General features: G+C 38.4%; 1 protein-coding gene across 3 annotated transcripts in view; it reads left to right on the top strand.

Annotated features, from left to right (window-relative positions):
- The window catches only part of LOC124120944 (polypeptide N-acetylgalactosaminyltransferase 13-like), a 120,400-nt gene extending 102,780 nt beyond the window's left edge, over positions 1 to 17,620 (top strand). For 2 of the 3 annotated variants that reach the window (XM_048387451.1, XM_048387449.1), the window contains exons 9-13: positions 9,659 to 9,835; positions 10,457 to 10,603; positions 13,108 to 13,215; positions 13,344 to 13,457; positions 13,798 to 17,620. In XM_048387451.1, coding sequence (XP_048243408.1) covers positions 9,659 to 9,835; positions 10,457 to 10,603; positions 13,108 to 13,215; positions 13,344 to 13,457; positions 13,798 to 13,944 — 693 coding nt within the window. In that variant the 3' untranslated portion in view covers positions 13,945 to 17,620. The remainder of the gene's footprint in view (positions 1 to 9,658; positions 9,836 to 10,456; positions 10,604 to 13,107; positions 13,216 to 13,343; positions 13,458 to 13,797) is intronic. The other variant, XR_007218942.1, reaches the window with a different exon arrangement.
- The last annotated feature ends 779 nt before the right edge of the window (positions 17,621 to 18,399 follow it).

Raw genomic sequence — 18,399 nt, 5'->3', positions numbered from 1 at the left:
CACTTATCCATAACCCGGCTATGACACTTGTCCATAACCCGGCTATGACACATATCCATAACCTGTCTATGACACTTGTCCATAACCTGGCTCTGACACATATCCATAACCCGGCTATGACACTTGTCCATAACCCGACTATGACACATATCCATAACCTGGCTATGACACTTATCCATAACCTGGCTATGACACTTGTCCATAACCTGGCTCTGACACATATCCATAACCTGGCTATGACACTTATCCATAACCCGGCTATGACACTTATCCATAACCCGGCTCTGACACTTATCCATAACCCGGCTCTGACACTTATCCATAACCTGGCTATGACACTTGTCCATAACCCGGCTATGACACATATCCATAACCTGGCTATGACACTTGTCCATAACCTGGCTCTGACACTTATCCATAACCCGGCTGTGACACTTGTCCATAACCCGGCTATGACACATATCCATAACCCGGCTATGACACTTGTCCATAACCTGGCTATGACACTTGTCCATGACCTGGATCTGACACTTATCCATAACCTGGTTCTGACACTTATCCATAACCCGGCTATGACACTTATCCATAACCTGGTTCTGACACTTATCCATAACCTGGTTCTGACACTTGTCCATAACCTGGCTCTGACACATATCCATAACCTGGCTATGACACTTATCCATAACCCCGCTATGACACTTATCCATAACCCGGCTCTGACACTTATCCATAACCCGGCTCTGACACTTATCCATAACCCGGCTATGACACTTGTCCATAACCCGGCTATGACACATATCCATAACCTGGCTATGACACTTGTCCATAAGTAAACACATACATGTTCACTCTCTGATCCCATACCAGAAGTAAACACATACACGTTCACTCTCTGATCCCATACCTGAAGTAAACACATACACGTTCACTCTCTGATCCCATACCTGAAGTAAACACATACACGTTCACTCTCTGATCCCATACCAGAAGTAAACACATACATGTTCACTCTCTAATCCTATACCAGAAGTAAACACATACACGTTCACTCTCTGACCCCATACCAGAAGTAAACACATACACGTTCACTCTCTGATCCAATGCCTGATCAAAGTAAACACATACACGTTCACTCTCTGATCCCATATCTGAAGTAAACACATACACGTTCACTCTCTGATCCCATACCAGAAGTAAACACATACACGTTCACTCTCTGATCAATGTGGTTCTTTCATGTGTGAAATACCAGCTCCTTATGTTACCAGTGTCAGCAAGGGACTTAGGAACACCTGCACACTTAGCAACTGTCTCATCACATACAAGTAGTAAGCTGCTAAGTCTGAGAGAAGAGTTCAATTTGAAGAAAGTGATCCTCACAAATGCTGTTTCCAATTATAAGTTCTAACTGTACCAGTGAATGACATTGGAGGAATCCCTTGAGCTGTACACCAGACAACGGATTGCCGTCATCTGCTGAGGCCGTCATTAGGGGACGCCTTGATCATGACTTGTAATGTCTTGGCATCTTGGTCCACACGCCACAAGGCCTGAGACAATGTTCAGTATGATACTCTTGCACATATCATCATACAATTTGATCACACTGTATACTGGAAATAATATGACAACAACGAAATATTGATTGGTGCCATTTTGAGTGATTGAGTGAGTTTGGTTTAATGCTGCAATTCAAGTACACAGTCTGTGACAGTCTCTGATTCAAGTACACAGTCTGTGACAGTCTCTGATTCAAGTACACAGACTGTGACAGTCTCTGATTCAAGTACACAGACTGTGACAGTCTCTGATTCAATCAGAGAGTGAACGTGTATGTGTTTACTTCAGATATGGGATCAGAGAGTGAACGTGTATGTGTTTACTTCTGGTATGGGATTAGAGCGTGAACATGTATGTGTTTACTTTGATCAGGCATTGGATCAGAGAGTGAACATGTATGTGTTTACTTCTGGTATGGGGTCAGAGAGTGAACGTGTATGTGTTTACTTCTGGTATGGGGTCAGAGAGTGAACGTGTATGTGTTTACTTCAGGTATGGGGTCAGAGAGTGAACGTGTATGTGTTTACTTCAGGTATGGGGTCAGAGAGTGAACGTGTATGTGTTTACTTCAGGTATGGGGTCAGAGAGTGAACGTGTATGTGTTTACTTCTGGTATGGGGTCAGAGAGTGAACGTGTATGTGTTTACTTCAGGTATGGGGTCAGAGAGTGAACGTGTATGTGTTTACTTCAGGTATGGGGTCAGAGAGTGAACGTGTATGTGTTTACTTCAGGTATGGGAGCAGAGAGTGAACGTGTATGTGTTTACTTTGATCAGGCATTGGATCAGAGGGTGAACGTGTATGTGTTTACTTCTGGTATGGGGTCAGAGAGTGAACGTGTATGTGTTTACTTCTGGTATGGGGTCAGAGAGTGAACGTGTATGTGTTTACTTCAGGTATGGGGTCAGAGAGTGAACATGTATGTGTTTACTTCAGGTATGGGATTAGAGAGTGAACGTGTATGTGTTTACTTCTGGTATGGGATTAGAGAGTGAACGTGTATGTGTTTACTTTGATCAGGCATTGGATCAGAGGGTGAACGTGTATGTGTTTACTTCTGGTATAGGATTAGAGAGTGAACATGTATGTGTTTACTTCTGGTATGGGATCAGAGAGTGAAGGTGTATGTGTTTACTTCAGGTATGGGATTAGAGAGTGAACGTGTATGTGTTAACTTTGATCAGGCATTGGATCAGAGAGTGAACATGTATGTGTTTAATTTTGGTATGGGGTCAGAGAGTGAACGTGTATGTGTTTACTTCAGATATGGGATTAGAGAGTGAACGTGTATGTGTTTACTTTGATCAGGCATTGGATCAGAGAGTGAACGTGTATGTGTTTACTTCTGGTATGGGGTCAGAGAGTGAACGTGTATGTGTTTACTTCTGGTATAGGATTAGAGAGTGAACGTGTATGTGTTTACTTCTGGTATAGGATTAGAGAGTGAACGTGTATGTGTTTACTTCAGGTATGGGAGCAGAGAGAGAACATGTATGTGTTTACTTCAGATATGGGATCAGAGAGTGAACATGTATGTGTTTACTTCTGGTATGGGATCAGAGAGTGAACGTGTATGTGTTTACTTCAGATATGGGATCAGAGAGTGAACGTGTATGTGTTTACTTCAGATATACCAGTCTCTGATTCAAGTACACAGTCTGTGACAGTCTCTGATTCAAGTACACAGTCTGTGACAGTCTCTGATTCAAGTACAAAGTCTGTGACAGTCTCTGATTTAAATACATAGTCTGTGACAGTGTCTGATTCAAGTACATAGCCTGTGACAGTCTATGATTCAAGTACACAGTCTGTGACAGTCTCTGATTCAAGTACACAGTCTGTGACAGTCTCTGATTCAAGTACATAGTCTGTGACAGTGTCTCCTTCAAGTACAAAGTCTGTGACAGTCTCTGATTCAAGTACACAGTCTGTGACAGTCTCTGATTCAAGTACACAGTCTGTGACTGTCTCTGATTCAAGTACACAGCCTGTGACAGTCTCTGATTCAAGTACACAGTCTGTGACAGTCTCTGATTCAAGTACACAGTCTGTGACAGTCTCTGATTCAAGTACAAAGTCTGTGACAGTCTCTGATTCAAGTACACAGTCTGTGACAGTCTCTGATTCAAGTACACAGTCTGTGACAGTCTCTGATTCAAGTACACAGTCTGTGACAGTCTCTGATTCAAGTACACAGTCTGTGACAGTCTCTGATTCAAGTACACAGTCTGTGACAGTCTCTGATTCAAGTACACTGTCTGTGACAGTCTCTGATTCAAGTACATAGTCTGTGACAGTGTCTCCTTCAAGTACAAAGTCTGTGACAGTCTCTGATTCAAGTACACAGTCTGTGACAGTCTCTGATTCAAGTACACAGTCTGTGACTGTCTCTGATTCAAGTACACAGTCTGTGACAGTCTCTGATTCAAGTACACAGTCTGTGACAGTCTCTGATTCAAGTACACAGTCTGTGACAGTCTCTGATTCAAGTACAAAGTCTGTGACAGTCTCTGATTCAAGTACACAGTCTGTGACAGTCTCTGATTCAAGTACACAGTCTGTGACAGTCTCTGATTCAAGTACACAGTCTGTGACAGTCTCTGATTCAAGTACACAGCCTGTGACAGTCTCTGATTCAAGTACACAGTCTGTGACAGTCTCTGATTCAAGTACACAGTCTGTGACAGTCTCTGATTCAAGTACACAGTCTGTGACAGTGTCTCCTTCAAGTACATAGTCTGTGACAGTGTCTCCTTCAAGTACACAGTCTGTGACAGTCTCTGATTCAAGTACAAAGTCTGTGACAGTCTCTGATTCAAGTACACAGCCTGTGACAGTCTCTGATTCAAGTACACAGTCTGTGACAGTCTCTGATTCAAGTACACAGTCTGTGACAGTCTCTGATTCAAGTACACACTCTGTGACAGTGTCTGCTTTAAGTACACACTCCGTGACAGTGTCTGATTCAAATACATAGTCTGTGACAGTGTTTGATTCAAGTACAAAGTCTGTGACAGTCTCTTATTCAAGTACATAGTATGTGACAGTCTCTGATTCAAGTACACAGTTTCTGATAGTCTCTGCTTGGAGTACACAGTCTGTGACAGCCTCTGATTCAAGTACACAGTCTGTGACAGTGTCTGATTCAAGTACACAGTCTGTGACAGTCTCTGATTCAAGTACACAGTCTGTGACAGCCTCTGATTCAAGTACACAGTCTGTGACAGCCACAGACTGCACCTGCCCCAAGACGCATGGCTTTATGTACATCTCCAACCCTGATATTTACATTGAACCTCTTCATCTACCAAAGCGGCACTGCTTCAGCTCCATCCCAGATGACCAGATTTGTCTCCAATAACAACCTCTGATGAAGCGACCTCTTCTACCTAATCAATCTACGGAAATGAATCATAAACACTTATGAAGATGTAAAAACCTTTTTATAGCTCAAAAGGATTCAGCTCTCGCAATTCCCCTTCAGAGACTTGCTGGAACAACAGAGTCAGTGTGTTTTATGTAAAAAGCTTAATTGATAGATGTTTGTGTAATTAGAATCAAGGTAACATTTCATTCGACCAGAATTTTCTTCTCCATCCTGCCTATAATTGATTGCGTTTCCATGTTAGTTAGATTTTTTTCAGGGATTAGGGTCAGTCAGTTGTGAAATGTTTTTCAAACTGTACAGTTTTTCCCAATCTCTGGAGATATTTTGATTGATCCACAAACTTCCTCATCGATCGTGTAGATTAAAAACAGGGTAAAAACCAAACCAGTGATCGCATCGCCTTGTTCCTGCCAAGCAATGGTTTGTTTCACTGCTACATGGTGGAGTGGAATGCAAGTTGCATTCTCCTGATGCTGACTGACTTATATTTGTAGGATAATTGGCTACTTTGGTTTTCTTGTAAAAATCAGAAAGAAAGCTAAAAACATTCTTTTGCATTCATATTCTGTCCTCTCTCTATAAATGGCACAAAACCTGGTCCATGTAGTAGCGAGGCAGTTCTCCTGGGAAAGTCGTCAAGGGATGAATGACGGAAGATTTAGCGTTTGTATAACTAGTCACGATATTCCCATAGAACAGTTCCCCAGTCAGCCCAGTCTTTATTTTAAGTACCCTTATACAATGTGTCTACTGACTCAGTGTGTGATAGTATGGATTGTGGGCTGCCAATCACTGCTTTCCTTGGGTTTGATTGTTGACGGATGCTGTGATATCGCTGACTGCAGCATAAAACAACATATATAATCAAATTTCAACAAAATGGAAGAATTTTGTACAGATGATTCTCCATCATCACGGAATGTTTCAAAACAATGTTAGGTTAGGACAGGCAGTGGAAAACTTGGTAATCAACTTCAGCAAGTATGTGTCAACTTCCATTAAATTTGAAGTCAGAACAAATGACATATTCCTCTTGACAGAATCATATGCTTCACAATGATATGAAATGATACAAACATTATTGATCTTTTACCGAGATATCATAATTGAAAATTCCTGCTGTTAAGAAGTTTATATTATTAACAATGGACATCAGTGAAACATTTGCAGGTCATGTTTAAAATGGTAAAACTGTTTTATGTGTTCGCCTAAAAAAAAGATTTCAAATATAATCAACCATGATAATATGCTAAAGTTTGCATATATTGAGCCAAATCTGTACATGGAAAGAATATATTAAACTCTAACAACACATTTTGCATGGGACTTTACATTCGACATGTGTACATGTAACTTCTATACAGAAAAACAATCATCTGCAGAACTAGTAGAGATTATTTATGTCAGTGTTGTGTGGAATTGTTCTTTTATCAGTTTTCACATTTTCTGTGAGGGTACATAAAATAAAATAAATGTTTCTTGGGCACATTTTTCTCAGAGTTAAGGAGGGATTTTTTATAGAACTTGTTTTGAAAACGAAAACACAACTTTTATATAAAGTCAGTTGCTAAGCATGGATTACACACAGAATCTGCTTCATATGACACGGATAAATTTCTAAATATTGTTTATTTGCAATAAATATTACAACTACTGAGGATTTTAAGTTTCATGCCAATGCTCGATAAATGCCTTAATTATATCTCATTAGTAGCCCCTATCCAGGTATAGCCAAGCATCAATGGAGTATATTCTATGTATTATCTTGAATGTGGCTTGATGTTATAACATTTAGGCCAACTCAATCTAAAGTGTTTTCACATGATTAAATTCAGGAGCAATATTCAAACATGAACCAGTGTGTCATGGGATATTCCTGTATCGGGGCATCACAGTGGAATAACCTTGTTTGCAATTCTAACTTATTCCACAGAATGCACTGAGACAGAAAATGCACCCATAAAGCAGTTTTTGTACAGTTAAATTGAGACATTGATAGGAAAGATTTATGATTTAGTTATGAATAATATCCATCTGTATCGTCTATGATCTTATACAGTATTTCATTGGCTAGGCCAGGGTTGTGTATACTTGTTGTGAGGCAGCCTGGTTTTATTCGCTACATGGCTTATCAATGAAAACCATTTGTATTCAAATCAGCAGGACATAGTATGTCCGTCTGTCCGCCTGTTTTCCGATTCCAGAGCAGAACTCCTAAACCATTGAATATTTCTTGTTGACACTTGCTATACAGATCAGTCTAGTACTGAACTGGTGCCTTTTGATGATTTGGGATTTTTATTTTTATTTTTTGTGTGTTCATGACAGGTTGAACTTTACAGAACATGAGGGTAGTGCTTGTTTCTGGAGCAGAACTCCAAAACCACTGACTATGTCTGGATGAACGTGCTATACAGATCAGTCTCTAAACTCCATTTCTAAATTACACCAGACTGGGAGGATATGTCATCTCCTGATGACTCTTGTTGGTATCCCCTATTATTAGAAAGTTCCAATATTGATAAAAGTGATCCTTGCTCGTGAATTCCAGGGAGAATAATATATTATTGTCTTCAAGCACTATAAATGTTATTTTGGACACTTTGTATAACAAAACTCCTTTTCTCTTGTAGCTGTTGGATCAGTCACGTACAATCTGGACCCTGTTTATCCAGAAACCATTGTTTCGGCTGTTTACTGTAAACACTATCTCTGAAACTGCTAATGTGTTCAAACCTTCAAATGATTGTTTCACCATATGGAAGCTGAAGCTTCAGAGTTTTAGAAAACTTGAAATTTAAAAAATGTTTTGAACATTTTTCCAAAACATAAAAACAATTTCTACATCTTTTTCTCGGTAAGCAGGAGAGCATAAAGATTTTATGGAGGAAAATGCCTCTAAGTAGCTTCACGTTTGTTCAAGCATCATGATCAGCACAAACATCCATCACAGCAGCAAATAAAACATATTTTTTTCAAAACTGAACTAAACATGTTTGAATAAAATATGTGGATGTGTGTCATTTTGACAGGGTTTAAGCTCGTTAGTTGTATCAAAATTGAAAGTTTAAGGTTTTTTTGGTCAAAAATAAGGAAAAAATCAAATTAAGATATGTTTTTGACATTTTTCCATTCAGGGGATAAAAGGCCCAGAGAACTGAATGTGACCTGTGAAGATCCTGGGTAGACTTGGTCTTCAGTAACCCATGCTTGTCGTAAATGGCATCTAACAGGATCGGGTGGTCAGACTCGCTGACTTCGTTGATGCATGTCATTGTATCCCAGTTGCGTGGATCGATACTCATGATGTCAATCACTGGATTGTCTGATCCAGACTCAATTATTTATAGGCTGCCGTCATACAGCTGGAATATTGCTGAATGCCGCGTTAAACAACAAACTAACAAGAACTGAATGTTACTCACATAGCAACAAAATTAATGTTTAACAATATAACTTACCTTGTTGTAGATTAAATTACAATTTTGTTGCTTGGATAGGATTTGTATACTTTAGGCTTATTAAACTAAATTTCTTGTCACGACCTGCCGGCCAATTAAATTGCCCCAGCATTTATTTTTGTAGATTTAAGCATATGAAGAAACACCTTTTTTACACACCATGCCTTTTAAAACAGTTTTGAAAAACAGCTGTGGTCTGGGTATGTGTCGTCATACCTCAGTGGGACTGGCCAAAATAGGTTATATGGTACATTTTAACTATGGATACTTTCTAGATGTTTAAAAAAAAAAAAAAATACGGTCCTCCTTCCCTGCCCAGTCAGTTTAGAAAAAGGCAGGAGAAACAGGAATATTTGCTTGAATGGGTCTTATCACCAGTTTGTGCAGAAAGTCAAGAGAAAGTTGTGCATAGTAAGTAATACTTACACTGTACTTAGGGTTTTTAAACTGTTGTTTTCCTTTGCTTCAACTTGTCCATTGGAATTTTCGCAAAATTTAAATTATGTCCTAGGTTTGAAAAAACAAACATTAGCAGCTATCATCATTTGTGTGTTTGAATCCCATTCTGTTGGGGTGTCTAGTGAGTGATGCAGGATGAAGGCAGGGGACACACAACGGATACACTGTAGCCAGGGCAAACCTCAGGGGTGAGGGGAGGAGTAAGAGTTTTAACCATCATATTTCCACACCATCACTTCATGGAGCCTTGACTTCTTGATGTCAACTTCTTTAGTCTTATTCAAGCAAACATGGCAGCACTACCACTGCTTGATAAAGGCACTGTCGTCTGTACTGAAAATCAAAGAAGTTGACATCTGAAGGTCAACCCTGTCTTCCTTGATACTACAGCCACATAAATACATGTGTACCAGCAATCAATGTCCTCTATTTGTGAATAGAAACTGTGCTGTACAGATCACTACACGAGTATCTTACGAGTTGTTTCAGAACATATCTAATGAGTGAAAGGGATTTAAATACATTTGAAACAATAGGTTGTGAGATAAATGGTATTTGACCGGCATGAGAGCAGTAATCTGTTTCCTGCACACTTAAAATTGCACCATTATTTGTATCAAATTGATGAGAATGTTCTTTTCATTTCACCTGGCTCTACAGATGCTACTGAATCTACAGATCGGCGGATGACACAGTGCAGTGCTATGTTACTGGACCAATTTATGAGTTTGGCCGAATAAAATGACACAAGGCTACACATATTCTAAACTCATGTATTTTACTTTTGCAGGTGTGGATGTGTGGCGGCTCTATGGAGATCATGCCGTGTTCCCGGGTGGGGCATGTGTTCCGGAACATCCTACCCTACAAGTTCCCCGCTGACAGCCGCCGCACCATCCTCCGCAACCTGGGGCGGGTGGCTGATGTGTGGATGGACGAGTACAAGGAGTACTTCTATGCTGCTGCAGTAAGTTGCAGTGAAATAGGAATCCGATATCAAACGCCTGCTGTCTCATCCGGGCCTGCCTGTGTGTATCATTAGTCGGTCATAGTGTGCTCCAGCAATGGACGATGTGAATCACTAGTAAAATCATGTCTCACTTCATCAACAATGACAGTTGTGGAATGCAACAGGGCTGTAGGAGTTATGTCCCTTCTAAAGCCCCCAGTCCATGCCAGAATAAAATTACAAAACTGAACAGGGAAACCATTATGAAGCTTGGACTAATCATCAGGCCATGTTAGCATAATATCAGAGAACGGTGATATTCAGTATTTTTAAGCAAAATGTCTTACTCTGCAGATCAATGCGTTTATATCAGTGTAGTGTTTGTAGGCAAATCACTGAAAGGATGAATGTTTGCCATACCATAATATGCATGAGTATTCATATACATGCACTTATGCGCGCCTTTTCAGGGATGTTTGATTTCTCAATTAATTTCACATTGATTTGTCCTTTCAATCAAAATGGATTCTTTGAAGCTTACCCATGTAATCAATACAAGAGCATATGATCTGATATATGTGTGAAACAAGATCTGATAAGATATATACTTCTGCATGATGTGATATATTTCTTTTTTAGGATTTTCCTCGTGACCTTGACCTTGGTGATGTGTCCGAGAGGCAGGGTCTCAGAGAGAAGTTAAAGTGTCAATCATTCCAGTGGTACCTGAACAACGTGATCCCTGAGATGCTGGTGCCTCCCCTGGAGGCACAACAGTACGGGGAGGTATACAAGACTAAACCTGACTTTAAGAAAGGAAAAAAGTTGACAGACTCTTCTCAACTTCTTGACGTTTAGACTTGTACTTTCATTGGGGATCTTGATCCTGCTAGATTATATCCCAAAACTTGTGTTAGCAGTATATATATAAGAGTGAAATGATTCACCCAAACTTCAATGCGGCCTTCGATACGATACACGGTACATACAGACCTGTATCACGATACACGATAATATAAAATGCATATTCTATCTGAAAAGGAGTAAATGTGACCTTGAAAAGCCACCCATGTAGACAATCGGCTGTTTTGGGTCATTTTGGATTCCCTGTTTCTTTTGTTGACTCAGAACAGTTTAAAAAGAAGAAAGTCCGTCTCCCTTTTTCACTCATCTGAGATACGCAAGTGTTACAATTCATGGCCTTCTTTAAATAATACCTTCAACTATCACTGCATATCGTAACTAATTAATTAAAATCTTAAGTGTTTTGAATTATAAAATTCAAACTACAGTAAACTACGGTTTATACGGTTATAAGTCAAAGATACCACTAATTTTAGTTTGTTGTAACCATACTTCGTTATAAGCATATATACAGCAAATGTCCAGGATAAAAAACCCAGTTTATTATATCCAAAAGTTTGTAGTTTCCTCTATAGAATCGACCATAAACTAAAATTGTGTCTGTACAATGTACAATATGAAGTCTTTGATTGGCATTTAGAAGTGGGATGTACACTAAGACATGAAAGTTTCAGGGATAACCTTATACTGTCATGACACTGCACGCTTCTTCTCGCTCCTTCATCAGGTGAATCCTGAATAAGTATATGTTAATATATACTGGATGATATGAGTGGAAGAATGACAACAGGCCTTGGCCCACTTGCACAGAACAATCTTAGTTACAATCCATCTTTATATAAGGCGGCTACAATCAACTTTACAATCACCATTCAAGAGTCCTATTCCACTTGCACAAACTGATCTTAGCGTGATTGTAAGACGGCATGGATTTAAGATCGCGATCTTAGCTAAGATTGAAATCTTCAACGGTGGAGGTATGAATATCTTAAGCTCTACTCCCATCTACAGTTGTCTGCAAACGTGCTTAGCTTGCTGCGCATGCAATAAGTGGAACCGGTAACGACACACAGCAAATACCTCCCTCCATCGCACCTTGCACAGATTTAAGAATGGTGCCAATTATTTGAAGAAACAATTACTAGAATAATGACATATATATATGTTTCAGCATTGGTGCTGTCATGATTTAGGATTTGTTTGATATTGCGACAAAAGAAATACCTACTCATGTTTTATTAAAAGTATTAAGATATGAATAAATACATTCATAAATTTGGCTCTAGCTTTCATTAAACAACATAACACGTAAATGTATGATCGTCATCAATTTGGGGGAGCTTTTCGTAATATATCCTTCATGTTTTTGTTTCGCTGCTATAACAAAGGACTACCTTTTCAGAACACAGAAAGACGGGGATTTCAAGTAACCATGGACGGGAATTTAGAATGATAAATAAAATTTCCAGAAAGAAGTTTTTTTAATATATTTTCACTGGGAATTAATGATATTGATAATCTTTTTTACAAAGTGTGAATTTTACCTTTGCTATTTATGGGATATTTTACACAAATTTCAAATATCTCATCATGTGTACTTGCTTGTTTGATGAATACTTGTATTTTTAAAATTAAATTCCTATATTAAAACCGTTGTCCCTGTCCCACTCGATTTATCATTTAAACATGTATGATTTTGTGCTTAAACTTGTATTTATTTGTAGATTTATTTAATGATAAACTAAAGACAAAATAACTGACATGAATTTGACCCTGAAGAAATATAGGGGGAGCTCAGTGATTTTATACCATTAATACACTGGGCAAGGTAGATTCTACTCTACGGGCTTATTCAAAGGGAAACCACTCCCATCTAGAATATAAACTAGGTCACAGGTCACAGACGTAACTAATCGCAGACAACCTAGCTTTTTATCATTCCCTTGATTAACGAAAAGATATGTTGTTTCACACTTCTTTCAGCATTAGCTATTAACTTGCTAGTTGTGTGGTTCACTATCGCAATTAACGATATTTCTGATGTCAAATCTGTGGTGCATTCTGAGGCAATGTTTGAATGTAAAGCAGATTATTTATGTGAAACAGACCATGTCCTGCACGCCATGTTGTTAAGTTTATTCAGGGACTACAAAGATCTTAGCTAATCAAGATTGGTCCCCGTTGTAGCTAACAATGATCTTAACCTACAATCGCTTTGTGCAAGTGGATGGCATTTGCAGCCGAAGCCTAAGATCGCGATCAAAAGGATTTTCAATAACTGTAGCACTAAGATTGTTCTGTGCAAGGGGACCCTGATCAGCATGGGGTATAATCAATATGTCACATCCATTCCCTGTCAAAATAAATGCTTTAGGTTTCAATTCTCACGTTTCTTGATTCTAACCTGATGCTTTAATTTACTTCAGTTTCGGAATCATGCTTCGCTCACCTGTCTCACTGCTTCACCAGACCAGACCAGAGTGAACCAGACCAAACTGCATCTCACTGGTTGTCTTGGACAATCAGATGCTCAGGTGAGACATCATTTTGAGATACAAATAGTGACATAGTGAGTGTAAAGTCATCTCAGCATTAATTCAGACATCATCATCATCATCATCATCATCATCATAGGATTTTATAAAAATCTTGTTAATTTCAGCTATTTTATTTGACGGGAGATGGGTATCTGCGCCATGGCAACAAGTGTGTGGTTGCCGGGGACAACAAAATGGTTGGTCTAGGACCATGCACTCACCACGTCTGGGAGGAGAAGGTAGGTACACCTATGTGAAAGTGTGCCATTCAATAATGATTTATCTAGGATTTTACACTAAGTGCTTAAAATTGAGGGAGGGTTAAAAAACATCATTTTATTTAAAAAATGTGAACTTTATGGTTTTAAGTTCATAGGTATAGTAACATTGTAATTATTTACTCAGTGCCATGACTGCTGTAAGTTTATGTTAAAGTATTGGAGTTAGTTCTAAGATTGCTTTGTGGAACAAGGCCCATGTGACACTTGTCATAATAGTACAAACTGGTAGAGCTAGATTGAACAATAAGTATTTCAAAGATTATAATGTCTACAAGTTTGGTGTGTTTTTCTGTTGTAGAGCCAGCACCTGAGTCTACGAGGCACCGACCTCTGTCTGACTGCTGAGGATAACGAATATATGATTTTGTCTGAGTGTCATCGGGACAGTGACGCACAAATGTGGGATGTCTCATATAACTTCAAATGGAGGAGGAAAGCGGGATGAAGTGCTCCATCGCTTGATGTATATATCACATTGTATATACTGTGTACATGGAAAGAATGATGGAAGAATGGAAGAATGAACGGAGGAAACAATGGATCTCTTCTACAAAGGGAACTGTTACAATTCCTAAACAAGAATGTGAACAGTTCTACAGTCTATGTGTTGCAAGGTGTGGAGTCATTCTTCAGATGACATCCTCACCTTGTCAGCTTGATGATGGGGTTAACATCTTTGGTCATGTGGAGAAGGCGTCCGACCTCGGAACAGAAAGTCTGTGGGTCGAATCTCATCACAGGACTTGGAAATATTATAATATATTGCTGCTGCAACTATTTGGTTGTTTTTCAGCTGATTTCCCAGATGGAAGTGAATATATGGTGTCATATTCTTATAAAAGTAAAAGTGCAACATCACAGAAGTAGTTTTCATAAAAAAAATAATTAAGTAATTTTGTAATTTTTATAAAGCAGCAAATTAGGGTTGTTGGCTGAGAGTATTTCTACTTCAATTGCTCAGTTTACATATATGATAACTGAACATGATGACAATCATCTCAGTCTGATAAACAGAAGAAACATGATATAACTTGGCCATTTTGTTATCAATACCTCCATCATGACAATGTCCAAAATGTTTTTATGATAATGAACCAAGTCATCATTGGCAATCAGTAAGTGTCTGTCACTGGATAAGTGCATTATCATTGGATAAGTGTTCATACTTTGATCAACAGTCATAAATGGATGAGTGTTATTATCAAGGAAATGTACATGAACCATTGCATGTGTTCATTTATTCAGATAGTTTTACACATACATGTATTTAAGTGTGAGTGGACATGGAAGTCAGTGTGACAATTCAACACAATGTAAATATATGAAAGATGATTATATATGTTTGTGCAATAAGAGGAAAATGGCCAGTATGAATGTAAAGGGCAGTGAGTGCTGTGATGTAGGCAATCTTGGGCAATATCTTGTTACTCTGTTATAACCAGAGGTGGGTATATTCAACTCACAGTGGGGTATATTCAACCCAGAGGTGGGTATATTCAACTCACAGTGGGGTATATTCAACCCAGAGGTGGGTATATTCAACTCACAGTGGGGTATATTCAACCCAGAGGTGGGTATATTCAACTCACAGTGGAGTATATTCAACCCAGAGGTGGGTATATTCAACTCACAGTGGGGTATATTCAACCCAGAGGTGGGTATATTCAACTCACAGTGGGGTATATTCAACCCAGAGGTGGGTATATTCAACCCTGGATGGGAAATATTCAAGCGAGTTGGATATGTCAACCAAGTGCGTTATATTGGGATAGTGGGATATATTCAACCCAGGGTGGGTTAGATTCAACCCTGGATAACTGGATTGGGCAATAAGAATAAAGTTCATGAATGTCATTATGAAGTCCTAAATCATTTGGGATGGGAGAATATAGCTGCTTGACTGTCTGAAAGAGAGTCTATTGTTTCTTGTCAAGCCAGTCTGCAATATTGTGTATGTGGGCAAAGTATTTTGTTCATACACACAAGGGAGGTATTCGTATCACAACGGCTATATGTCCTTCAATTAGGGCTGGGACAAGTCCAAATTTACTACCCCCTATTACCCTACCCTACCCGGGTACCCAGTGTAGGTCTCAAGAGTTTGGGAACACAATGTCTAATTTGGAATAGTTTAACTGTAGCCCTGGCAAAAACTGTTTAGATACGTGTATGAGACCAGAGACCATATAAAAGATATATGGTCTCTTATGAAACGATCGAATCAATGAAGTTGACTGAAGCTTTATCTTTACTCAAACATATACAAGACTTAGTCAAAAGGAATGTGGGCATCATCAGAAAAAAATGCGAACCACTGAGCTCTAGTGAGTTTTTGTCATTAAACAATACATCGCGTGACTAACCATGGGTCCGGGTAGTACTGTGGGTACCCGGGTCCTACTCAGTAACCACCAGACCCGAGTACCAGAGTTACCCATCCCAGCCCTGCCTTCAATGAAAATCAATGCCAACAAATAGTATTTCTTATACCATACTTACATGAAAAGGTATGCTGAAATTCTACTGCATACATTCACAAACTAGAAACATAAGATCTTTCAGAAGTTGACAGAACACTGAAAAGACCTGTACTATTTCTGTAGGACATTTCAGAGCTATTTGTTGCTTGGCCATCACAAGACATCATAGCATATGATACGGTTCTGCTTGAGAAATCAGAACTGAAAAAGTAAATTGAAAATACAAGACACATATTGTACATTCTTGAACATAGATTTCTCTTAGAGATGTGGTTTTGTGGTCTGTCTATATTTGTTGCAACAGCAATGTTGTAAATATTTTTTTAAAATATGTACATATTTTGGACTCTGTGTGTGTGTGCTCTGCAGAAAACTGAAAACCTGCAGATAGGGAGGCCCAGAGCAATATTCACCAGCTCGGTACGGGAGATGTGCTTATAGGGATCCATGTCATGTATTGCTTCAGGATAGCTCTTGTGACTTCATCCATTGTTCATGATGTCACAAACTGATAACATTATGTCATCTGAACATTGAGTTGACATCAGAAAACATTTTTCGTTTTCTTTCTTGAAATGATAATGAGTAATATATAGAATAACCTTACTCTAAACGTGGAACAACAGATTCCCTGTCCCTCCTGAATGAGTGCTGTGAGTCACTTGCCAGGGCTTGTGGCTCTGGTGTTCCTTCACTCCAGATACAAGTTTCTTTCAAACTTAAAAGACCTTGAATCTGATTTTCCTTGAAATTGAATTTGCCTTGAAAAGACTTTTAATTTAAATTTACATTGAAAAGACCTTCAATTTGAATTTACATTGAGAAGGACTTGAATTTAAATTTGCCTTGAGAAGGCCTTGAATTTGGAAACCCCAGTTAACTGTAGTGTTGGATGAAAATTTGGATCCATAATTTGATCGATAAATGATAATGAAACATGATGTGTTGACTGGAAAAATTTAGGCGTGTTATTGAATGTATACAAATGTGGAGCATTTCTAACAAAGAAATAAAGTAAAGGACTGACGTCATTAATCTGTTTGAAAGCACACTTAGGTCTTACACTTAGCCTTGATAAGTATGATCATTGCCTTGACAAGACCTTTAAAATGTATTACATTTGGTGGCTTAAGTTTTGTTTTGAAAGGAGGGGTAGATGACCTCTTGCTGCATATGCTGTAGTTCATCGGGTATTCTATAATTATAGGTTACAGTGAATATTTGGTTATTTGATGGCTTACAGTTTTACTCCAAGGTAAGAAATATCATGAAGAGACCTTTCCTCATCCACACTTCCACATATGATGGTTCAGCCTATACCCTGGACCACTGGATAAATACAGCCAACATTTCTTCAGGTCCACTGTCTGTATATATGTCAGACATGCAGCTGATGAGTAGAGTGAGACTTTCTGGATCACAAGCCTCACAATGAAAACTCTCAAAATGTTTAATTACATAAGACTAAGAGGGAACAGAATCAATCATTGTCTTCATATTTTCCAGCTTAAATACATCCATGTAAGTTAATACATGGAGTGTCAAATCCTGGTGATTTTATCAGTCTGCATTTATTCACTGTTAGCTCAACATTCTCCCAAACTGAGGTGTTACAGTGTCTGTCATCCGAAACAGGAGGGTAGACAATTTCATTAGTGGGGGTCACTGGTATACAATGGGCAGACAATCCCCCAACTTTAGGGTCACTGAGTTCTATGAGGACAAATCCCTGTAAGTATGTATTAGAAATGATGAGAGCAAGTGCTTTGAAATTCATAATTAAGACAATCATATTCAATGCCATGCATTCAATGTATGTGATGTTATTGTATTAACATGTATATGGAACTGGGTATCAGATACCATGTGGTTTGCCTGGTAGGTAAACACACTATTAAAGTTAAATATCTAATAGATTACTGGTATTCACTGACTAGAATGCAAGAACTATTTTGAATTAAGTATAATTCCATTGAAAATTGTATTTGGGCACAAATGAAGAGCTTTCATGTAGACATTATGATACGCTAAGATAGTTTGCCTTCATTTTTTTCTTATGTCTTATTATGACTTCAAAACAACTTTATGGAAAACAGGATTATCTAAAACAGGCAATTTGTTTCACCTTTTACAGCTGGATGTAAATAAGGATAATATATATAAAGCTGAAATATGATTTTTACAAAATAGTTTTATTGATGATGTATTTATTATATATTTGCCAATATTTTGTGTCATGAAATAAATATATTTGTTTATCAGGGATCATGGCATTATCAAAACGAGATTTGTTGAATGGTTACAAGCTTCATGTTTAAAGTGCTGTATAATGAAAGAAAAAAAGAGAAAAGAATAAACATTTAAAAATTCATTCTAAAATGCCTCATTATGATTTGATCGTCAACAGCTGCTGTTCTCTA

The sequence above is a fragment of the Haliotis rufescens genome, unplaced genomic scaffold (assembly GCF_023055435.1).
Source record: "Haliotis rufescens isolate VD_foot unplaced genomic scaffold, xgHalRufe1.0.p SCAF_10, whole genome shotgun sequence".
In the NCBI taxonomy this organism is placed as follows: domain Eukaryota; kingdom Metazoa; phylum Mollusca; class Gastropoda; order Lepetellida; family Haliotidae; genus Haliotis; species Haliotis rufescens.
This window is presented reverse-complemented; position numbering and strand designations above follow the sequence as displayed.